The sequence below is a fragment of the Hippopotamus amphibius genome, chromosome X, assembly GCF_030028045.1.
Source record: "Hippopotamus amphibius kiboko isolate mHipAmp2 chromosome X, mHipAmp2.hap2, whole genome shotgun sequence".
NCBI lineage: Eukaryota > Metazoa > Chordata > Mammalia > Artiodactyla > Hippopotamidae > Hippopotamus > Hippopotamus amphibius.
Genome location: NC_080203.1, coordinates 94,629,735 through 94,653,218, shown reverse-complemented (window position 1 = coordinate 94,653,218; position 23,484 = coordinate 94,629,735). Strand labels below are relative to the sequence as shown.

General features: G+C 42.0%; 3 protein-coding genes across 10 annotated transcripts in view; 1 reads left to right on the top strand and 2 right to left on the bottom strand.

Moving 5' to 3' along the window:
• LOC130841635 (zinc finger protein 182) overlaps window positions 1-23,484 on the bottom strand; it is a 64,919-nt gene that overhangs the window by 22,051 nt on the left and 19,384 nt on the right. For 4 of the 8 annotated variants that reach the window (XM_057717798.1, XM_057717800.1, XM_057717802.1 and 1 more), the window contains exons 1-2: window positions 3,915-4,301; window positions 2,996-3,052 (exon numbers count right to left, since the gene is read on the bottom strand). In XM_057717798.1, coding sequence (XP_057573781.1) covers window positions 2,996-3,010 — 15 coding nt within the window. In that variant the 5' untranslated portion in view covers window positions 3,011-3,052; window positions 3,915-4,301. The other 4 variants (XM_057717795.1, XM_057717794.1, XM_057717797.1 and 1 more) reach the window with 4 other exon arrangements.
• On the top strand, window positions 9,246-11,484 carry LOC130841637 (sperm acrosome-associated protein 5-like). Its single transcript, XM_057717810.1, has 4 exons — window positions 9,246-9,390; window positions 9,806-9,964; window positions 11,204-11,282; window positions 11,385-11,484. Exons 1-4 carry the CDS (start codon window positions 9,246-9,248, stop codon window positions 11,482-11,484), a joined length of 483 nt encoding a protein of 160 aa, XP_057573793.1.
• Window positions 13,788-23,484, bottom strand: part of LOC130841636 (zinc finger protein 630-like) — a 48,870-nt gene continuing 39,173 nt past the window's right edge. Inside the window, exons 3-4 of the mRNA XM_057717809.1 lie at window positions 14,222-14,501; window positions 13,788-14,146 (exon numbers count right to left, since the gene is read on the bottom strand). Of these exons, the coding sequence (XP_057573792.1) occupies window positions 13,986-14,146; window positions 14,222-14,501 (441 nt within the window). The 3' untranslated portion in view covers window positions 13,788-13,985. The remainder of the gene's footprint in view (window positions 14,147-14,221; window positions 14,502-23,484) is intronic.

Below are 23,484 nucleotides of genomic sequence, written 5' to 3'. Positions count from 1 at the left end.
CCTGCCAATGAAGGGGACACGGGTTCGATCCCTGCCCCAGGAAGATATCACATGCTGCGGAACAACTAAGCACATGCGCCACAACTATTGAGCCTGCGCTCTAGAGCCCGTGAGCCACAACTATTGAGCCCGTGAGCCACAACTATTGAGCCCGTGTGCCACAACTACTGAAGCCCATGTGCCTAGAGCCCGTGCTCTGCAACAAGAGAGGCCACTGCAATGAGAGGCCTGTGCACCACAATGAAGAGTGGCCCCACTCGCCGCAACAAGAGAAAGCCTGTGTGCAGCAACGAAGACCCAACACAGCCAATAAATAAATAAATAAAATTATAAAAAAAAAATTAAGTTGTAGAACATCCAGCTGGTGTCACAGAGAATTGCTTGTTCTGGTGGGAAACCTCCACACATTTGGTGACCAGAGTATCAGAAGTGAAGCGTTCTGTGTGAGAGTAGAGGAAGATTCACAGGAATAACACAGTAAGAAAGAACCGGGTTTTTTCTATGTAGGAGGTAGAAGACTAGAGGTTTTCCATTTCACCTAGGGTTAGGCAAAGAGTTCTTAGACCTGACACCAAAAGCACAACCCATAAAGGAAATGGTTTATAAACTGGACATTTTCAAAGTTAAAACTTCTTGCTCTGTGAACAACACTATTAAATGAAAAGACAAGCCACACACTTGGAGAAAATATTTACAAACCACGTATCTGACAGAGGACTTGTCCACAGAATATATAAAGAACTCTCAAAACTCAATAGTGAGAAAACAATCCAATTTAAAAATGGGCAGAAGAACTGATTGGACACTTCACCGAAGACGATATGGAAAAGATAAATAAGCATATATAAAGATATTCAACATCATTGGCCATTAAGGAAATGCAGATTAAAGCTATCATGAGATACCACTACACACTAGAATGACTAAAATTAAAAATGCAGTTGACTCAAACAATATGGGTTTGAGTTGCGTGGGTCCACTTATGCGTGGATATTTTTCAATAAATGCATGCTACAGTACTACACGATCTGTAAGTTAGTTGGAAACGCACAGAGGGCCAATTTTAGGTGGATTTTTAACTACTAGGGGGCTCAGTGCCCCTAACCCCAGTGTTGTTCAAGGGTCAACTGTACTGACAATACCAAGTGCTGGCAAAAATGTGAAGCAATTGGAATTCTTATACATTACTGGTGGAAATGAAAAATAATTCAACTATCCTTGAAAAGAATTTGGGGGGCAGGGGGTAAAGGGGAAACTGAGACGAAGCAAGAGAGTAGCACAGACATATATATACTACCAACTGTAAAATAGTCGGTGGGAAGTTGTTGTATAACAAAGGGAGTCCAACTCGAGGATGGAAGATGCCTTAGAGGACTGGGGCGGGGAGGGTGGGGGGGACTCGAGGTGGGGGGAGTCAAGGAAGGGAGGGAATACGGGGATATGTGTATAAAAACAGATGATTGAACTTGGTGTACCCCCAAAAAATAATTAAAAAAAAAGAATTTGGCAGATTCTTAAAAGTTAAGCCATACACTTACCATGTGACCCAGTAATCCAATATTTACTCTAGAGAAATGAAAACATACGTTCACACAAAAACCTGTGTATGAATGTTTAAAGTAGCTCTACTCACAGTTGCCAAAAATTGAAAATAATTCAAATGTCTTTCAACAGGAGAATGGATAAATAAGCTGTGGTACATGGACATCATGGAATGCCACTCAGCAATAAAAAGGAAAGAACTATGGACACACACAACTTGGCTGAATCTCCAGGGAATCATACTGAGTGGGAAAAAAAATCCAATCTCAAAAGGTTACACACTATTTGATTTGATTTATACCACATTCTTGAAATGACAAAATTCTAGAAATGGAGACTAGATCAGTAATTGCTAGGAGTCTAGAATAGGGTGGAGAGGGGGGTGGAGAGGGGGAATGAATGGATGTGGCTATAAAAGGGTAACATAAGGGATCCTTGGGGTGATGGAACTGTGTCTTAACAGTACCAATGTGAACATCCTGGTTGTAACATTGTACTATACTTTTGCAACATTACCAATGAAGGAAACTGGGTAAAGGATACATAAGATCTCTCTGTATTATTTTTACAACTGCATGTCAATCAATTATTGCAAAAAGAAAGTTTAAAGAAACGGAAGTTACATACTGTATGATTCCATTTATATGATATTCTTGAAAAGATAAAACACTAGTGACACAGAACAGATCCGTGGTTGCCTGAGGTCACAGGTAGGAGAGGATGTGACTATAAGGGGGTATGTGAGGCAGTTTTGTGGCGTGATGAAACTATTCTCAATCCCATAGATTACTTATAACAATCTACACAGGTGTTAACATTTATCGACCGGGACAACAAAATCTATTTTATTTACTGTGCACTAATTTTAAAAAATAAAAAAAATTTAAGTGAAAGAAAAAAGAAGGTGGGCTGTGGGTACCTACAGGACTTTGTCTCTTGGCCAAATGCAAATCCAAAGTCCAACTAAGCAAAATTACTTCAGGAAACTCATTTGAAAGACAAGTTCTCTAAGATACTTCATTCCCAAACTACATCTAGATATTGTCTCTGTCTCCAGCCAACTGAAGAATGCTATAAGAAACATCTTCAGAAAAATATAGAGACTGCCTTGATCATTAGGCTGTAATTGAAGACAATTCCACCATCCACATGAAGATTCAGCAAAGAAATGCCTTGAATGGCAATTGCAAGAAAGCTTTACTTCCCTGAGGACTTGTGTTCTCTCCTTGATGAGTAAACTGAGCCAGATTACCTCTGGCTCGCAGAAGCTCAAGGAGAAATTTGCAACTCAACTAATAGCGTAATGCGTAACCCTAAGTCTTTTGCCTACATTCTAATTTGGCCTTGCTCCTGTCTCTCATTTTCCCTGATTCTAATACTTATTTATAAATATTTTCCTCATCGCTCATCACATTCATGGTAAAATAAAAGAAGGAAGAGACAATATACTTACCTGGGGTTCGGCCATTTCCTGCTCTTCTTGGGAAAAGACAGATGTGTGAAGGGTGAGCTAGAAGAGTGGAGAAGTGTAGAACATATGAGACCCCATCAGGCTTCCAGTGCCCAGAATTATTTGCCTAGAAATCCCCTCACACCAGCTGGGCATGAAGCCGTTTTGTGGAAGTTTGGGCAACCATGTGGCTTGAACAACCACTTGTGTACTCTTGAGTCTTTGCCTCATGTGAACACCTAATGCAAAAGGTTTTCTTCTATATATACTTGTGTATTGACTCAGAAATTGTATTTCTAGGTATCCTCCTTAATGAAATAATGTATCATAATTTCTCTGTAAGTGCCTTTATCTCAGCATTGACTTTAACGATGCCAAACTTAAACGATCCTCTATGACTCATGATATGGAATCAGTAAGGAAATGCAAGGAATTAAGTTCTGTGTAGCTACTGAAAATAATGTTGTATGGTACTGTACATTTATATAAATTACAAGTTTTTAAAATGTTATAGAATAAATTTTTAGGCTGAATCACAGTAACTTCTAAATGAAAAAAAAAGGCAGGTTATAAAACTTAAGGAACCCATTTTAAAACCATATGTTAAATGTTTAAAAACGCATATCCCTTACACACACTAAAAAAAATGTCTAAGAATGAACATTAAAACATAGGGGGATAAAATTAGTTCCTTTTATTTTCTTCTCTATTTTTAATCAATCTATAATGCAAATGTGTAACTTGCTTGTTAAATGCCAAAAAAAAAAATTGAACTTTAAAACTATTATTCCCGTGCGTTTTAAGCCTGAACCCCCCAGACCCCACAACACCAGACCCTGCCCACACCTCCCAAGCCCCAAGTTCTGCGCGAGGCCCCTAATCAGGTGAGTTCTCTCAGGTGCCTTTTCTTGCTTCTCCTCACCTCACTGGGGCCGTCTTGCCCAGGAGCCAGAAGGAAGCCTTCGGGTGCAGATTCACTTCAGCTGGAGCATTCACACAAGGCCCCTACTTCGGGGCTCGGGCAAGGGGAGAGGGACAGAGGGAGAGGCGGGGGCGCCTAAGGAGGAACTTGACGGGTGCGTATGAACCCTCAGCGCAGGTCACTGTGCTGGAAAATGTGTAAAAGTCAATGTTTAATAAGCCCCATTCAACCCTGACTAGCCCCATAACTTTGTCTACCACTGAGTCCACAAAGCCTCATTCTCTGACCTCTCGGTCCACCATCACTCACCCCACAACCTCCCACGTCAATGACCCCCCAAAACCCGCTTCATTCGTCCCCGAGAACTCCCCATCACTCAGCCCATCACCCCTACCACTCGCCCCCTCAACCTCTCTCTCGACACAGATTTCCTGCCAGCTGCAGAGGGGACCGTTAGGAGAACTGGCCCCCAGAAGCACTTCCGCTTTGGGACCAACTCCGGCTCCGCAGCCTGCAGGGCTGCAGCGGCCGAGTGTGCGCACGCTCAGTGGGGTCTTTGAGCCCGCGTCCGCCAATAGTCAACATGGCGCCCCCTCCCGCCGGCCGGACGCGAACACGATGGGGCCGCGGCGCAGGCGCAGAGGGAAGATGGCCGCTCCGGTGACGTCACTGCTCTGGAGCGATGGCCGCGCCCACCGCGTCTCTTCCGCTCGAGGGAGGCAGTGTAGAACAGGTGCTTACTTTGATCTCCGGAGGCTGTCATTCCTAAGACTCCAAAGACTGGTTTCTTTATGGCGGGAGGGGAAGGGCACAATTAAGGAAAATGCTAGTAGGCAGGAATTTGATGTCTTGAACCTTGGAGGGCAGCATCGGGTTTGCAGGTGTAATTGAATAGGAAGTCGGGATGCGTGGTAGGATTGCTCTGCGTGCACAAAGGCTAGGAGGTAGGGAGAGGTCACTGGCTCCATCCAGTGGCTAAGGCTGGGAGTTTACAGTCTAGCATTTGAAGGACTGTGCAGACAAACATGAAGCTGAAGGATAAATAAACGACCACCTAGTACACACACAGACACTCGCTCTCTCACACACACACACCGGGATGAAGGGGATGTGTTAAGTAGTGGTTGTTGTTTCAGGATGGGCAGGCACGATCTCTTTTTGTCGGGGGTGACAGTTACGCTGATCAAAAGGAGCCGGCCACACAAATATTTGAAGCAAAGAGCTTTGTGGTGGAGGGCGCGGCTGTTGCAAAGGCCCTGAAGAAGAACTTAGTTTGGCACGTTGGAGGAACAGAAACAGTGTCTGTGTGTTGGGGATATAGGAGGTGTGGGCAAGGGAGAAGTGAGTGGGTGCCAGATGCTGTAGGACCTTCTCTGCCAGGGACAGAACTCATGTCTCATTCTGCACATAATGGGATGCCATTAAGGGGGATCAGATTTTTTAAAACACCAGTCTGAAGCAATCTAGCATTATATATTAACTTTAAAAATACATGTATATTTGACTCTTGTTTATTGCCTGTCTTGCACCACTAGAACATGAGTTGTGCAGGAATTTGCTTAAGCACTTCCTGTATGCCAGGTAGTGTTCTAGACATTGGGAATATAGCAGGAAAGAAAACAGAAACAAACAAACATGATGGTGACAGACTGGTTTCAAACTCCCACCTACCAGCTGTGAAATCTAGAGCAGGACTCTTAACTCCCCTGTGCTAAATTTCCTGATCTATAAAATGGAGATTATGACAGCCCCTACCTCATTAGGGCTGTGGTGACAAATGAGCTGATAATTGTAAATGGTTTAGAACAATGCCTGGCACACAGCAAGTGCTATGTAAGTGACGATGATGATTAACATAAAATTAGACGTGTATGTATGAAACTTTTTTTAATAAGAAAACAAAAATAAACAGAAGACCTGCAGGCTGCCTTGTGGATGACAGATTGCAGAGGACAAGGGCAAAAACAGGAAGAACAATGAGGAGGCTCCTGCCAACAGGCCCAGCAAGTGATAATGGAGGCTCAGACCTAGCTCAGTGCCTCCTGTGTGCCAGGCACTGTGTGAAGCTCATGACATGACCTGCCTCAGATAGTCCCCACTTTCTGTGAACAATCCTGTGGTCCCCCCTCTTGTCAGGTGAGGAAACTGAGTCCCAGAAAGACTAAGTAACTTGCCCAAGGTCACACAGGTTCCCAAGATCAGATCCTTAACTTCTACCCAATAATACTCTTCTTTTGTTTACTCGGTATCCCACAGAACTTCCAGAAATTTCTCATTAAGCCATTAAAACTAGGCAAGGAATGGGGGGGGGGCAGGAATATAGATGGAGCTTCCTAGCAGACAAAGCAAAGCGAGAAAGCAGGGAAGTAACTCAGATCTCTTGCTCTCTTAAGGATCTGCACCTCCTGGGTACAAAACTTGTCAACCTTCTTAATGCATTAGGAGGTAGAAAATAGGAGGGGCTGGACCTTTAGGCCCCCTGTCAGTATGGCCTCTTCCAGCCTGCAAACATAACTTCACCACCATCTTGTACACACACATACATACACACACCCCTATGTGGAGGGGGGAATCCTATAGGGTTGCTGGGTGTTGGGGTGCAGTGATGCCAGCTCCAAAAATGTTCCTGAGCCAGTTATACAGCCCTGCAGAAACTGTCCCAGCATTCACAGTGCATATCCACAATCTATGTGAGACCAGCTTTTCTGCGGTGGAACTATGATGCCCTCTCTCTGTCCTGGGCATCCTCTATCATCAGTCCCTACAGGTACAAACTCATTCAGTGGCCTAAGTAGCAGGTAGCTAGGTGAAGGGGTGTGGAAAGCTGACAGGTAGCTGGTCCCACCATAGAATCTGCACGATGTGACACTCCTACCAAAAGGCCCCCCACTTTGCTAGTGAGTCATTACAACTGCTCTTAAGATACATGTTCTCAAAACTGTGGAAGTGTTGCCAATTGTGAGCAATCATTTTGGATCATAAAGTAGTAGGTGAGTTTGGCAGAGCTACAGCACAGGAGCTTGGAGCTGCCACTCTAACCCTAAACTACCTGCCTCCAAGAGAGGAATCCCCTTGCATCCTCTTGAAGCCATTGGTATGTGGTGTTGGTATGTGCAGCCAAACTGAATCCCGAACAATACATCAGACTTTTCTGTCTTGGCCGATGTGTCACTAAACGGAGACACATGGAATCAGTGGGGGCGGGGGGTGAATAATGGTGAACGAAGGACAAATTGGGAATGAATGGGGGCAAGGAGAGACAGAGAGGGATGGCAGGGAGGTGAATGAGCAGTAGAGTGGAATGAATGTGGGTAGTGTGGGGCAGAGTGAGGGAATGACTACACATTCAGTTTTGAATCAATTTAAGATTATGGATGAGACTGAGTAAATGAAGGGAAAATGAGGCACCGCTAAGTGACAAAAAGTGAAAGTGGGAATGGACTGTGAGTGAATGGGGTGATTAAAAGTGGTGAATGTGAATGGGGTTGATAAAGCATGAGAGTGCAAGTTGATGTGAGTACTAAGGATTGAAGTGTAAATGAATGATGGTTTATGGGGCACAGTATGAGTAAAGAGAAGTGAATTTAGGGGGAAAGTAGCAGTGAATGGAAGTCATGTGAGACACAAGGGACAGAATAGAAGGAAATGGAAAGGAATACGTGGTTGAATGTGAATAAGTGAATCAAGTCAAGTTTGTTCGAGTGGGGATACTACAAGGGAGGAGAGTGACAGAGGTGGGCGAGGGGCAGACTGGGGGTAATACAGGCCAGCATTCCAGTGATGTGCAGGGATACCAGTGTGAATCAGCCCAGGTGAATGAGCTGAAGCACGTGCATGGATGGAGGTGATGTTGGGCAGAGTGAGAGAGGGTGGAAGTAAAGAGCAGAAGAAGCTGAGTAATTGGGTGTTGTGAGGCAAAGGGGGAAGGGATGAAGGTCACATGGCCTAAGGTGAGTAAAGTGGGGGAAATGGGCCCAATGTGAGCGCAAAGTGGTAAACCCGAGGCAGAGTGTGACTGTATGTGGGTACCACAAGGCGGAGTGGGAGCAACTCAACATGAAGCAGGAGCAGAACAAGAGTGATGAGTGGAAACAGGGGTTGCATCAGGAGTGACTTTAAATGAACGAGATGAGAGGCAGAGTGCAAGTAAATGGAGGCAGTGAAGATTGAGAAAGAATGGACGCAACCAAGCGTAGAGTGAGTATGTGTGGATAACTTGGGCTAGTGTTTGGGAATAATACAGTTTCAGGAAATGCAGGTAATATGGGAGCAGCGCTTGAGAGAATAGAAGTGGAGAAGGAGCAGACATAGAGTGAATGAGGCCCAGAGTCAATGAAAAAGCTGAAGGATGAGCAGATGGGAGTCATTTGATGTGGTGTCAGGCAGTGAAGGTGAAAGTAGGAAATGAGAGTCTGAGTGGGAGTGAATGGAGGTGAAGAAGGAACAGGATGTGAGAGAGTTTTAGTAGGAGTAAGTAGAGGGTTAGGGAATTGCAGTAACACAAGGCCCAGTGTGAATGAATAAAGGTGGATAAGAGGCAGTGTAAGTGGACGAGGGAATAAAAGGTAGAATGAGAACGGGGATGAAAAAACAGTAGAGTGAACACGTACATGTAATACGTAATGTGTAATACGTAATGTGTAATATGTAATGTGGGGCAGAGTCTGATTAAATGGGTGTAACGTGGGGCAGATTCCAGTAAATGAGGGTGGAACAGAGCACACTAAGTGAAACGAGGTGAAGTAGGTGCTGACAATGAGTAAATGGAGGTAATGTGGAGCAGAGGGTAAGGGTACAGTGGTCATATTCTACGGAGCATGAGGAATCCGAGGTGGTGGTAGGCGTGGTGTGTGACCAGAGCTGACTGCTCAGCAGAGTGGGGGAAATGGAGGTGATGAGGGGCAGAATGAGTGGAAATGGAGGCAACCAAATGGTAGAGCATGATTAACTGGAGTAGAGTGGGACAGTGTTAAGGAATGTAGGGGAATGTGGGCTGAGTGTGAGGTCTAGTACCTGGGTCCTGTCTGTCCTTTGTGTGTCCCCAGACCCTCTCTCCCTGCATCCCTTTCTGATATCTCTGGGTTTCTCCCTGTTCTTGCCTCCCTCCACCTCTGTGTATACATAAGTATCTTTCTTTTTCTTTGTGTGTGTCTTTAACAGAGCTGGCACAGGGGAGGATGATGAGATGCCCAACCCCCGGCTTCTGTGTTCCAGAATCTATCACTTGGATCTTTGCTCATAGAGCCCAGAGTTCCAGCATACCCCTAGTTCTGAACACTGCAGGGTGAGTCTGAAGCAGGGAGTCAGCTAGGGGGGCTTGTGGGTATCATAATGCAGGCCTGGGGCACTACAGTGGTGACCCTGGCCATGCTGATGGCTGCCCCTGTGGATGCCAAGATCTACGAACGCTGCGACCTGGCAATGAAGCTGGAGGAGGCGGGCCTCAATGGCTTCAAGGGCTACACCATTGGAGACTGTGAGTCTCCATTTGCCCCACATCCCACCCATGCCACAAGCCACCCACCACACTCAGACCCAGGCACCCCCCCCTTGCCATTTGTTACTTCGCCAGGCTAGGGAATGATCCTCTCAATCACCCTCTGTGATGAGTAGTTTAACTCTTTTCATCATCATTGCCTTCACAACCACTTACCCTCACCCCTCTAACACCACCATCACTACCATCAATGTCATCACTGCTGTCAACGCCATGAATACCACCACCACCACTATTACTGGTATCTCACCAGAATCACCAACATCAACACCAAACCAAGATAATCACCCCCACAAGTGAGATGAAAACTATCCCTGCCCCACTCCTTCATCCTACCCTCTCCCCTATTCCCAAGACCCATGCCTAACTGCTACCTCCCCTCTCCCTGCCCCAGGGCTGTGCGTGGCACACTATGAGAGTGGCTTTGACACCTCCTTCGTGGACCACAATCTTGATGGCAGCAGTGAATATGGCATTTTCCAGCTGAACTCCGCCTGGTGGTGTGACAATGGTGTTACACCCACCCAGAACCTCTGTCACATGGAGTGTCATGGTGAGGCAGCACGGAGGACACCTTGAAGCCCTGCCTGGCCCCACTCCCCAACATGCAGAGGGCAAGGCAGTCTAAGCCACAGTCTTGAGTAACAAGCAGAAAAATTGTAGGGAAAGGAGCAGAGTTGCCTAGGCTATTACAGACACCAGCCTGTATCCTTACCCAGACTGCACTGAGATGTTGTCTAGGTCAGGAGGACTCAGAGCTCCCAAACCTCACCTAGAATGGAGGCCGCCATTTTCTAGGACTCAGGAAACAGGACACTTAGCTCCATGTGGAATGGAGGAGGAAACTGTCCTGATTTGGGGTTGGGGTTGTCCAGGCTCTGAAGGAAGAAGCAGATATCTGTCTGTAGGAACAGAAACAAGGTACCTCTGTTCAGAAAGGAGAGAATTTTCCAGACAAGAGTGTGGTATTGTTGAGGACAAAATTGAATAGCAGTAGAAGTTGTTCAGGATTGGCCAAAATGGTGTTTGAGGTTGTCCAAGATAGGTCAAAATGGAGAGTGAGGTTATTTGGGACCAGCCCAAGTGGAGGTTGAAGTTGTGCAAGTCCTGCCGCAGTGACAGAAGAGGTCACCCAGGACTTGCCAGCTTGAAGGTTGAGGTTGTCCAGGACTAGTGAACATGGTGGCTGAGATCACTAACTAGTCAGAATGGCAGTTAAGGTCATCCTTGTCACCATAGCAGTTGAGATCATCTAGGACCAGGCAGCATGGTAGCTGACATTGAACAGGACTAGCCAACATGGAGACTGAGGTCACTTGTAACTAGTAAAAATGGGTGTTGAGGTTATACAGGACCTGACAACATAGTGTTTGACGTCCCGGGACTGACCAACCTTGCAGTTGAGTGGCTTCCCAACCAGCCAACAGCCATTGCAGTTGAGATCATTCATAACCACACAAAATGACAGTTGAAGTCATCCAGAACTGACCAACATAGAGTCTGAGGTTGTCCAGGACCAGCCAAAATGGTGGTTGAGGTTATTCATAACCATCCAATGTGACAGTCAATATCACCTGGGATCAGTCAATGAGTTAAGGTTGTACAGAACCCATCAACATGGCAGTTGATGTAATTCATAACCAGCTAATAAGTAAATCAAAGTCATCTAGAATCAGGCAGTATAGTGGTTGAAGTTATTCAGGCCCCAAGAAACCCAGAACCCCTTGTACATTCATATACTGTCACCCTGTCCCCAATACACCAGATCACTATGTCCCTCTCTCCCCCCTAGAGCTGCTCAACCGCCATATTCTGGATGACATCATGTGTGCCAAGAGAGTAGTGTCCTCACAGAGCGGTATGAGTGCCTGGTAAGTTCATGGAGATGGCTTGGACCCTGGGCAGCCAGGATAGTGGCACTGCCATCCATCAGCCTGTCCACTTCATCCTCCCTCTCTCCCTTTATTTCCCAGGGATTCTTGGAGCCGGCACTGTTCTGGCCATGATTTAGCTGAATGGCTTAAGGGTTGCCATATGTATGCAAAACCTTATACAACAAAAATTTATTCATGACTCAGCTTTGTGGAGATAGAGATTTTATTTTCCTTTCTATCCTTTCTTTTGTGGATTTAATAAAGGATGATATCTATAAACAATGCAAAAGACCCCTGAGATCTGACTATCTTCATTTTTCCAATGCCTGAAGGTACCCCTATTCAATCATTACCTCCATATATTCAAAGTTCTAATCAGGGGACACGAGATCACTCGGGGTGGGGGTGGAGGATAATGTAGTGATTAAGAGCATAGGTTCTCCTGGGTTTAGATACCATCTCTACCACTTACTGTCCCCAAGTTGCCTTGGGTGAGGCACTTAATTTCTTTGTGCCTCAGTTTCCTCATCTGCAAAATGATGATAGTGGTAGTAACTATCTCATGGGGGTGTTGAGAGAATTAAATGAATTAATGTTTGTAAAACACAGAAAGCCTTTGGTACACAAAACAATTCTACCTCTGGAGATAGAAGGGTGGGGTGGGGAGGTGTGAAAATTGGCTTCCCTTAAAAAGTATCACTTTCCATTGAAGTACCTACAGAGTCTTTAAGGCAGATACAGTCTCTTGGCTGGGTGGGGACAATGGAATTAGTTTCATCTTACATGGGAAGCTCAGTGGGAAATAGGATTTTAAAGTATTCACATTCTCCCACATCCTCCCACATCCTCCCACATATTACCATTCTAACTTTCAGCCCCCAATTCCTTCTTTCAGGATCAGTAACCAGTTTCAAATGACAAACTGGAAATTTAAGCCAGGAATTCAACAGCTGCACAAGGTAAAAATTATTTTTACAGGATCCCCGGGGTTCCAGTCTATGGCTCGAGCAGAGAATTTAGGAATTTGAACTTGCCATTCTTCCCCTTTGTGCTGGCCAGCCCCATGGGAAGCAGCCACCCCCATGAGGAAGCAGTCCCTCACATCCTTTGTACTCTTTGGTTGGGGTGGATATTCAATTACCCAAAGCCTTGTTTTCAATGTTGATTTCATCCAAGATAAGCACAGATGATCATTAAAGCAGCTATCTGCCACTGCATGCCAAGGAATGCCAGAGCCCCCTTCCTTGACGCCACCTGGATTTCCCCTGCCTTTAGCCCCAACCAGCCTAGATAACCAAATCCCACATTTCCCTGAGGGACCATAAACAGTACCATCACTCTGAATACCAATTTCTGAATGAGATAGTTATTTATCAAAAGCAGCATAAATAAACTCTGGTGAATTTAAGTTAAAAGCAGATCTCCTAAAAGCCTATCAGGTAGCTCATAGTAGTATTTCTGGGAAGAGTGCATGATCTAGCTCAGAAAGGGGGAAGGTCCACACAAAGAAGCAGCCAAAATCTTGACCGTAGAATAGGTTGGGACAGAAATACTGGCATTATCGACTGTTGCTACTTCTGAAAACTGCATTTGATGCCCATTTCCTTTACATTGTTCTGATTATTCATCCTTTCTAATAATTTACAACATTTATAGTATATTTAGCATAATTGTTCCTGTAGTGGTTATCTTTAAATCTCTAATTTTATATCATTTGATAAACTCTTTTTTTCAGTAGATGGCACTTGCTCCCCATTATGAGAGATGTCAAAACAGCTATTCTTCATAATAGATTGTATTAGTTTTTTTTCTATGACAGTTTGGTATTAAATCTGGAATATTTCCCTTAATATTATTGCCATGGGACTATGTTTATTGAAATCAATTAAGTTGGGCTTCTCTTGATACCTGTGCCCAGATTTACCATGAGGTTTGGCTCTCATATATTCAAGGCTTCAAAGGACTGCAATCTTGAACAACTTCTCTGATGTAAAATAGTCATTCACTATACATCCATGATAACAAGTACAGAGGCCAAGTATTTTGCAACAGGATCTTGGCTCTTGCTATTCCTTCTGCCTGGAATGTTCTTACCTCCAGTATAGCTGGCTCTTTATTTTTAGAAAGACCTTCCCTGACCACCTTAGCTAAGGCATGATCCTTTCACCTCAGCTTTTTCTTTTCCTTTCACTTTTTTATGAAGGATTTTCCATTTTCAGTTCTTTTGCAAAGTTTCTTTTTCCTCTGAGTTCTTTAATCCATGATGAACTTTAACTTCTGGAAGAAGGTTTTTCTTATATTCAGGAAAGCCATACAGTTTCTCTCCTATGTGGATTCTCCGATGTAGAGTGAGTTTTGACTTCTCTCTGAAGGCTCTACTACACTTATCACATTTATAGGGTTTCTCTCATGTGTGAGTTCTTTGATGTATAATAAGATATTATTTCAGGGAGAAAACTTTCTCGCATACATTACACTCATAGGGTTTCTCCCCGTGTGAACTCTCTGATGAATAATGAGATATGACTTCTGGAAGAAAACTTTATCACATTCATTGCATTCATAGGATTCTCAAATTTTTCTCCTGTACGAGCTCTCTGATGTAACATGAGATAGGACTTCAGGGAGAAGACTTTCCCTTATACAGTACATCCATCAGTTTTTTTTCTACTGTACCAATTCTTTGATGAGCACTGAGACTCAGCTTAAGGGTGAAGGCTCTTCACAGTCTGAACACACATAAGGTTTCTCTCCCATATGAGCTCTTTGACGTCTACTCAGTGTTGATTTCTCTCGGAAGGAATTGACACATTCATTACATTCATAGGGTTTCTCTTCTGTGTGTGTTCTCTGATGTGTACCTTTTGATTGAAGGTTCTCACATTCATTACATTCATAGGATTTCTCTCCTGTGTGAGTTCTCTGAAGTATGATGCGCTTTGTCTTTTCTTGGGAGATTTTGCCACATTTGTTGCATGTATGCAAGTTTTTACCGGTATGAGTTCTCAGATGTTTATGCAGTGTTGATTTCTCTCCGGATTTGTCACATTCATTACATTCAAAGGGTTTGTCGCCTGTGTGCGTTTTCTGATGTACATGGAAGTGTGCCTTCCTGTTGAAGGCTTTTCTGCATTCTGTACATCCATAGCGTGTTTCTCCTACATGAGTGATCTGATGAGCAATAAGGAATGAATTCTTGCTGAAAGTTCTTCTACACTCAGGAAATTACAGATTTTCTCTCCAGTTTGAGTTATACTATGCTGAACAAAGAATGGGTCATGCTTATGACCTTTCCCACCCACATTATGGTCATGGGATTTCATTCCATTATTTTTCTCAAGCCTGCCATGAATTAATAATTTTCCATATCCATTACATTCATAACATTCTGATCTGCAAAGCCTCTGTTATGACTGAGTAAACCCAAATTATCTTGAAAACTTTTCTCATGAGTCATATATACAGGGAGTGTGTAGTGAAGAAACCACCCCTGTGCTCTGAAGAAGTGGGTTTACAAATCCATTATATTCATGACCTCTCTCGTTAGTCAAATTTTTCTCATTAATGTAGCTTGCCTCGGGTGTCTGTTTTGGTTTTTCTGGTACCTCTCCAGCTGCTCAAGCTGCCAGACTTCTAGAAAGAAGAATAAACCATACCTTGTGAATACACCTTTTATCAGAAGCAGACCTCTGCAGGGTTGACTTTTATTTTCTTCTGACTAGATACCAGTCAGAAAGAAATTCAAAGCACACATCTCCCCTATATACTGAGCTTAAGGGGAAAAAATCTCAAATTGGTCTAATAGATATTGGAACAGGAGAGTAACGATAAATATAAGTGACTTTGATTGTTTAAGAAAAATACCTTAAAATTGAGGAGAGAAAGTGAAAATAGGTTCAGGGAGCCATCGAGTAGGAAAAAAAGATTTTTTTGAAATTGTATCAGATCTAGGATTTGGAGGGAGGGGACTCAAAATAGAATGGAAAGAGCTTTGCAGGAAGGCTGGAAACAACTGAGGTGACCAAGAGAAGAAGCAAAAGGACAAGGCCAGATTATACTCTACTTCCTTGCCATCTCATTCCAGGATTACCATAAGACAGTAACTCACAAAACTAACAATTTGGAGTTAGGGAAAAAAGTTCACATGCTTTACAAAGATATGTCTGAGCTTTAAGAGATGTCTAGCACTCACTGACACACTGGATCTTATTTTCATCATCTCCCACCTATTCATTTCTTATTTACCTGTACAACTTCAACTTGGGATTCTTCTCTCTACGATCCAAAGTCCTCTCTTCTCCAAAGAGGTAACCATATCTAGTTTAGTAAAAAGATACCCTGTAATGGGAAATGATACAAGACTTGGGCATAAGTGGACTTCACGGCCTCAAAGTAATTAAGAAGGTACATTTTAATAAGCATAATTTTCACAGGAAAGGTGAAAATACAAACACCTTGTTCAGTCTAAGAGTGATTAAGAATCTTTAGTTCCTCAGAAATAGACTCACAGACATAGAAAACAAACTTATGGTTACCAAAGTGGAAAGGGGGGGTGAGGAGAGATAAATTAGGAATATGGGATTAACAGATACAAGCTATCATATATAAAATAGATAAGCAGCAAGGATTTACTGTATAACACAGGGAACTATATTCAATATCTTGTAATAACCTATAATGGAAAACAATCTGAAAAAAATATGTATATATATGACTAAATCATTTTGCTGTATACCAGAAACTAACACAACATTGTAAATCAACTATACATCAATTAAAAAATAAAAATAAGAATCTTTAGTTCCTGGAACTTGAGGTCAAAGTATTACTACACTTCAGAGATGGAAAGTTATTCTATTGGGTACAATATGAATTATTCAAGGAAGCTGTCCTCACATACAGAGACCAAATGGCTATAGTTCTCCAGCATCACATCTTTGTACAGGGTTCTCTGAGTAGGGTCCAGATGATTCCACTCCTCCTGGGTGAAGTCCACAGACACATCTTTGAATGACACCAATCTCCGTAATTACACACTTCTATTCAATCAGTTTGATAGAAATTAAAATAATATATTTTTTAAATATTTATTTATTTATTTAGGCTGCGCTGGGTCTTAGTTGCGGCATATGTGATCTTTGTTGTGGCATGCAGACTTCTTAGTTGCCGCATGCGGTCTCTTAGTTTCAGCATGTGGGATCTAGTTCCCCAACCAGGGATCAAACCCGGGCCCCCTACATTGGGAGCATAGAGTCTTACCCACTGGACCACCAGGAAAGTCCCAAAATTAAAATTTTTTTTTAAGAAGGGAATATTCTTAAGAGAAAAGCTACTGTTTAATCATTTCAAAGATGCCTTCTCTGAGATATTTGCAATACCTGTATCTAACACAGGACTTTTATACTACAGAAACTATAAAGGACTCCTACAAATCAGTAAGATAAATATAAACAATCCAATAGAAAAAGATTTGAACAGACACTTCACAAAAGATGATATATAAATGGCCAATTAACATATGAAAAGGGGCTCAAAATCATTAGCTATCGGGGAAATACAAATTTAAACCACAATGAGATACCACTATATGCCAACAGAATGGCTAAAATTAAGACCAAAAACCCAAATGTTTGTGAGGATGTGGAACAACTGGAACTCTCATATATGGTGGGAATAAAACGGTACAGCCTCTTGGGAAAACATTGTAACTTGACTCATACTATTGCTGAGCATATCCCTAACCTAGGACCCAGCAAACACACTCCTAGGTATATTTCCCACAGAAATGCACACATATGTTCACCAAGAAATAAACAAGAATATTCAGAGAAGTATTATTTGTAATAGCCAAAATGGAAACATCCAGCAGCAGTAGAATGGATAGACAATTGTGATATATTTATACAATATAACAGTAATGGAAAGAAAACAAACTACCGATATATAAAATAACAAGAATGAGTCTCAAAGACATCATGATAAATGAAGAAAGCCAGACCCAGAGAATAATAATATATGATTCCATTTACATAACATTCAAGAACAAGAAAAATGATCTATGATAGTCAAAATCAGATAGTGGTTACCCATGAGTCAGGGGATAGCAAGTGAAAGGGGCATGAAGGAGGCTTCTGGGTGGCTTGACATTTCCTGTTTCTTGATTCAGGCACTGGTTACACAAGTGTTTCCAATTAGTAGAAATTCGTAAAACGATATACATTATATACTTTTCTCTGTACACTATACTTCGATAAAATGTCTACCCCAAAAGACTTTCACCTAAGTTATAGTTCCATAAAACATTTTTAAAATAGTAAGACAAAGATTTAAAAACCCACAGGAGAAAGGAACAATTCACAAAATAAATATAAAAAGGAAAAAATATGAAAAGATACTCAACCTTAACTGATAGTTAAATAAACACAAACAAAAGAAAGGAGGTAGTTTTAACTATCAAATGGCAAGGATTAAAAACATGATAAAAGAATTAGAAAGGTTATTTTTATTCATTATTAGTGGAAGTATAAACTTGCACTAACTTTTCAAAAGGCAATTTGACAATGTATATGAAAGCTCAAAATGGCCCCAGGTTTTGAACCAGAAATTTTAGAAATGCTTACCACAGTATACAAAGATAGATGACAAGAAAGATCACTGTCATGCTGTGACAGAAATTACACAGAAGTCCTTGAAAATGGGGCTCATTAATAAATCATGGCATACACATATAAGAGGAAACTCTGCAGCTGTTAAAAATGTCTCTTTTTAGCTCCCTTCACATTTCTGAATCTTCCAAATTTTTGTTTAAACACAAATAGATAAGACTAATAGATAAGACTAATTTTTTAAATTACAACAGTGATACCTGGCACACAGAGTGTTACAAGGATTAAATAAAATGTCTTAAATATAAGAATTTGTCAGAATCTAGCATGAGATATCAATAAGCATTGTTTTCCTTCCCTGCCAGGTAAAGATGCAGGATAAATAGTTTCGTATTTAAGAACTCAGCCTCTGCCCTCAGGGAGAACTGAATTCAGATATTGGCATTCCCATGTATTAGATGTGATGGGTTAACCTTCAATAACTCCACCTGTAAATAAAAATAATAGTAATATCTAACAAATTGGATTATTTGGGGAATTAAATGAGATTAATCATAAAAGTTAGTTGTCTTACTGCCTGGCACATAAAAAACTTTCAGTAAATATTAACTGCTAATATTTGTATGTCAAAGTTAAAGGGTAGCTACAGGCATGGTTAGACTTTTGGATCCATGTGATGAATTCAAACACAAGTAAACAAAATAGATGTCCCTTAGAGAACAGACTTGTGTTTGCTAAGGGGGAATGGGGGATGGGGAAGGGATGGATTGGGAGTTTAGGGTTAGCAGATGCAAACTATTATATATAGGATGGATAAACAACAAGGTCCTACTGTATAGCACAGAGAACTATATTCAATACCCTGTGATAAACCATAATGGAAAAGAATTTATATTAGAGAAATGCAAGTCAAAACTACAGTGAGATACCACCTCACACCAGTTAGAATGGCCATCATTAAAAGGTCTACAAATAACAAATGCTGGAGGGGGTGTGGAGAAAAGGGAACACTTCTGCAACATTGGTGGGAATGTAAATTGGTGCAGCCACTATGGAAAACAGTATGGAGATTCCTCAAAAAACTAAAAATAGAGCTGCCATATGATCCAGCAATCCCACTCCTCGGCATATATCTGGACAAAACTATAATTCAAAAAGATACATAGGGACTTCCCTGGTGGCAAAGTGATTAAGAACCTGCCTGCCATTGCAGGGGACGTGGTTTCAATCCCTGGTCCAGGAAGATCCCATATGCCTCAGAGCAACTAAGCCCATGAGCCACAACTACTGCGCCTACGTGCCAAAACTACTGAAGCCCACACGCCTAGAGCCTGTGCTCTGCAACAAGAGAAGCCACCACATTGAGAAGCCCGTGCACCACAACAAAGAGTAGCCCCTGCTTGCCACAACTAGAAAAAGCCTGCGCACAGCAACAAAGACCCAATGCATCCAAAAATTTAAAAAATAATAAAATAAAATAAAAATAAATAAGAATTCAAAAAAAAGATATTTTAGACTTAGAAAAAAAAAGATACATAGACCCCTATGTTCATAGCAGCATTATTCACAATAGCCAAGGCATGGAAACAACCTAAATGTCCATTGACAGATGAATGGATAAAGAAGATACGGAACAGGACTTCCCAGGTGGCGCAGTGGGTAAGAATCCACCTGCCAATGCAGGGGACATGGGTTCGATCCCTGCCCCAGGAAGATACCACATGCCGTGGAGCAACTAAGCCCATGCACCACAACTATTGAGCCTGTGCTCTAGAGCCCGTGAGCCACAACTATTGAGCCCATGTGCTGCAGCTACTGAAGCCCTCGCACCTAGAGCCCATGCTCTGCAACAAGAGAGTCAACCACAATGAGAAAGCTGTGCACCACAATGAAGATTAGCCCCCGCTCACTGCAACTAGAGAAAGCCCATGTGCAGCAACAAAGACCCAACACAGCCAATAAAATAAATAAATAAATTTATTTTAAAAAAAAGAAGAAGATATGGTACATATATATAATGGAATACTACTCAGCCATCAAAAAGAATGAAATAATGCAATTTGCAACAACAAGGATGCAACTAGAGATTATCATACTAGGTGAAGTAAGTTAGAGAAAAGACAAATATGATACGTATCACTTATATGTAGAATCTCAGATATGACACAAATGAACTTATCTACAAAACAGAAACAGAATCACAGATGTAGAGAACAGACTTGTGGGTTGCCAAGGGGAAGAGGGGTTTGGGAGGGAAGGATTGGGAGTTAGGGGTTAACAGATGCAAACTATTACATATAGAATGGAAAAACAACAAGGTCCTACTGTATAGCACAGGGAACTACAATATATTCAATATCCTGTGATAAACCAGAATGGAAAATATATGAAAAAGAATGTGTATATATATATACACACATATATATGTGTGTATATATATATATATATACACACATATATATATATATATAACTGAATCACTGTGCTGTACAGCAGAAATTAACACAACATTGTAGGTCAACTATACTTCAATAAAAATATAATCTCTATGTCCTTGCAAGTGAAATATCTTCTATCAACAAGTATTCATTGAGCAGGGACTATCCCAGCTATGCCAGTGACTAGCTGTGCAACCCTACTGCCACTTGCTTATCCACTCTGGGACTCAGTTTCCTCATTTGTAGGATGTGAGTAATAATAGTATTCGCTTCTTAGGGTGTTTGTGAGGATTAGGGTGGTCATGCATATAAAGTGCTTAGTACAGTGCCTGGTGCAGCTTAAACTCTACATGTTAGCTCCTGTTACTGCCACTAATATTATCATTCTCACCATCATCTATATTATCATTATCATTACTACTGCTACCATTATCGATGTTATCATGTAAGGGAAAAACAGGGAGTTGCAAGACAGTTTGTATACTATGAGCAAAATTTAGCAAAATGAAGATGTATGTTAACTATATGTTTATATATGTATGTAAACATAAAGACCAAGGGATAGAGGGAGAGAGAGATAGGTGGAAATTAATCAAATTTGCCATAGAATTGGTTATCTGGGATAAGTAGTGATAGGAGATCATGAGGTATTTTCTCTTTTTAGGTTGTAGATTCCTAAAAGAATTTGAAGTGTTGGTGCCACTTCTATATCACTTTTTTAGTGAAAGGGGGGGAAATGACAAAACAATAAAGATTTTTTTTTAAGGGCAGAAGGGAAAGAACTGAATATAGTCAGGGACATCATGAATTCTGAGCTTGGAAAGGAGAAGGGCAGACCTACAGGTTTCTCAGGCTGTGCTGAAATCCCAGATGAGAAAAAAAATGTATTGGAAAATAATTAGAAAGGCATAGGGTTTACTGATTCTTCCTGACCATCACGGTTTTCTCCCTGAATTGAGCCAGAACATAAGAGGCCCTTGCGCTGGCATGGCTTTGGTTTCCTGAAGAGTTGCATCCCTTTAATTTTGCCTCAGCAGGATACCTTTGGCTGATATGAAGACATATTTTAAGTCACACATAGAGCAATCCTATCCCTGCATTTATCACAAGATTGCAGATGAGGACATGGCTGACCCATCAGAGAAATGTCTTGAAATCTCAATGTCAGGAAATCTTTGCTTCTGATAAGTGACTCACTTTCTCTATATGAGTGAGATAAATAAAGCAAGTGAGTGTGTTTCCTTCCCTTTGTGTCATGGCTTCCAGGAAGCTCAGAAAAATAACCAGAGCTGGACATAATTATGAAGGATCCTATGATCTACATATATACATTTCAATTTTGCTTTAGTTTTGCTCTACTTCCCTAATCCTAACATTTTATGTATTTATACAGATACATTGTATAGTATAAATAATAATATACTAAAAACATAAGGCTTATTATGTGTGCCAGGCATTGTTCTAAACACTTAATATTAACTCAATTGATCTTCACAACAACCATAAAGGTGTAGGTATTACTATTACCATCATCATCATCATCCCCATTTTACAGATAGGGAAACTAAGGCACAGAGAGGTTAGAGACTTGCCTAAGCTCACAAAGCTATTAAGGACACTTTAGCTCCAGAGTCTGTGCTCTTAACCACTACTTCTTCCTTGATTCTAAGTGTCCTAACATAATTGTTAACAATGCCCACATCACTGACCTTCTGATCCAGGTCTCTGTTAACTTTTCCAAAATTATTGGCCTGTGATTCTTAAGCCAAATCTGTGACTTTGTGAATTCTTGTACCATCAATACTCCTCTGGTCTGGATCTTGTTCCCGAACATATGGAACAAATTTCAGCATAAAGTTCTATTTGGTTTGATCGCAAATCAAGGCTTGTATTATATTTTCAACCATCAGTGTTACCGAACCAAACTTGGGTCTGCTTGCCTACTGTACAGCACTACTGACATCAGGTTATGGTAAAGGAAAGTACGGCATTAACTGCAGATGCCAAGCAAGGAGAAGTGGCAGCTCATGCTCAAAAGACCAGAACTCCCCATGGCTTTCAGAGAGGGTTTTTAAAGCAACATTAGGGTTGGGGGTTGCAGGGCGCATGATCAGTTCATGGACTTTCTTCTGATTGGTTGGTGGTGATAAGGTAATAGGGTGATGTTTCAGTAATCTTAAGCATCAACCTTCTGGTACCAACCAGTCTGGGGTCTAGTGCTTGTGCTCAGCATGTAGTCACCATCACTTATCCAAGTAGGGGGTTTTAGTTCCCACCAAACAACTCAAAGATATGTGTCAGATTGTTATGTTTATATCCCTTGAGGAGGAACTAGGACTGTTTTGTTACTGAACTATTGTTTCTTGACTGCTTTTCTTTTGTTTCTGCATTCTCTCACTTCCCTAATTAGTAACTGCTTGAGTCTGCTCTTTGGAATTCAGGGAAGGTCTAGGAGACTAAAGTCTTTTTCTACAAACAAGAAACAGGGGACAGGGCTTCCCTGATGGTGCAGTGGTTAAGAATCCACCTGCCAATGAAGGAGACACGGGTTCGATCCCTGCCCCAGGAAGATACCACATGCCACGGAGCAACTAAGCCCGTGCGCCACAACTACTGAGCCTGAGCTCTAGAGTCCGTGAGCCACAACAATTGAGCCCATGTGCCACAACTACTGAAGCCCGCGCGCCTAGAGCCCGTGCTCTGCAACAAGAGAAGCCACCACAATGAGAAGCCCATGCACCACAACGAAGAGTAGCCCCCACTCACCACAACTAGAGAAAAGCCCACGCACAGCAACGAAGACCCAACACAGCCAAAAATAAATATGTAAATAAATATTTTTTAAAAAAAGAAAGAAAAAAGGAATGAAAAAAAGACTGAAAACAAAACAAAAAAAGAAATGGGGGACAGAGGGGCTCTTGTAGCCAGGAAGGTCACACAGGGTCCTGCTCATTTTCAATCCCCCCTCCTTTTTTTTTTAATATTCCTCTATCCTAAGGGGAACAGGGGCAGGACTGCCGAGACCAGCTCGGTGACTCGAGGTAAGTGACGGGTGCCGCAAGCTTGAAGAAGACACAGACACAGACTGAAGAGAAAAGTGGGACCGGGGGGCTCAAGACCTCTCGGATCAAGAGCCCCGCTGACTCATCCCAGGCT

What these genes read in the sequence shown, in the direction of transcription:
- LOC130841637 (XM_057717810.1), top strand. Translation starts at nt 9,246, where the DNA reads ATGCAGGCCTGGGGCACTACAGTGGTGACCCTGGCCATGCTGATGGCT. An exon ending in GGGCTACACCATTGGAGACT is followed by an intron (nt 9,391 to 9,805) that starts GTGAGTCTCCAT and finishes TCCCTGCCCCAG; the next exon opens with GGCTGTGCGTGGCACACTAT. An exon ending in CAGAGCGGTATGAGTGCCTG is followed by an intron (nt 11,283 to 11,384) that starts GTAAGTTCATGG and finishes TTTATTTCCCAG; the next exon opens with GGATTCTTGGAGCCGGCACT.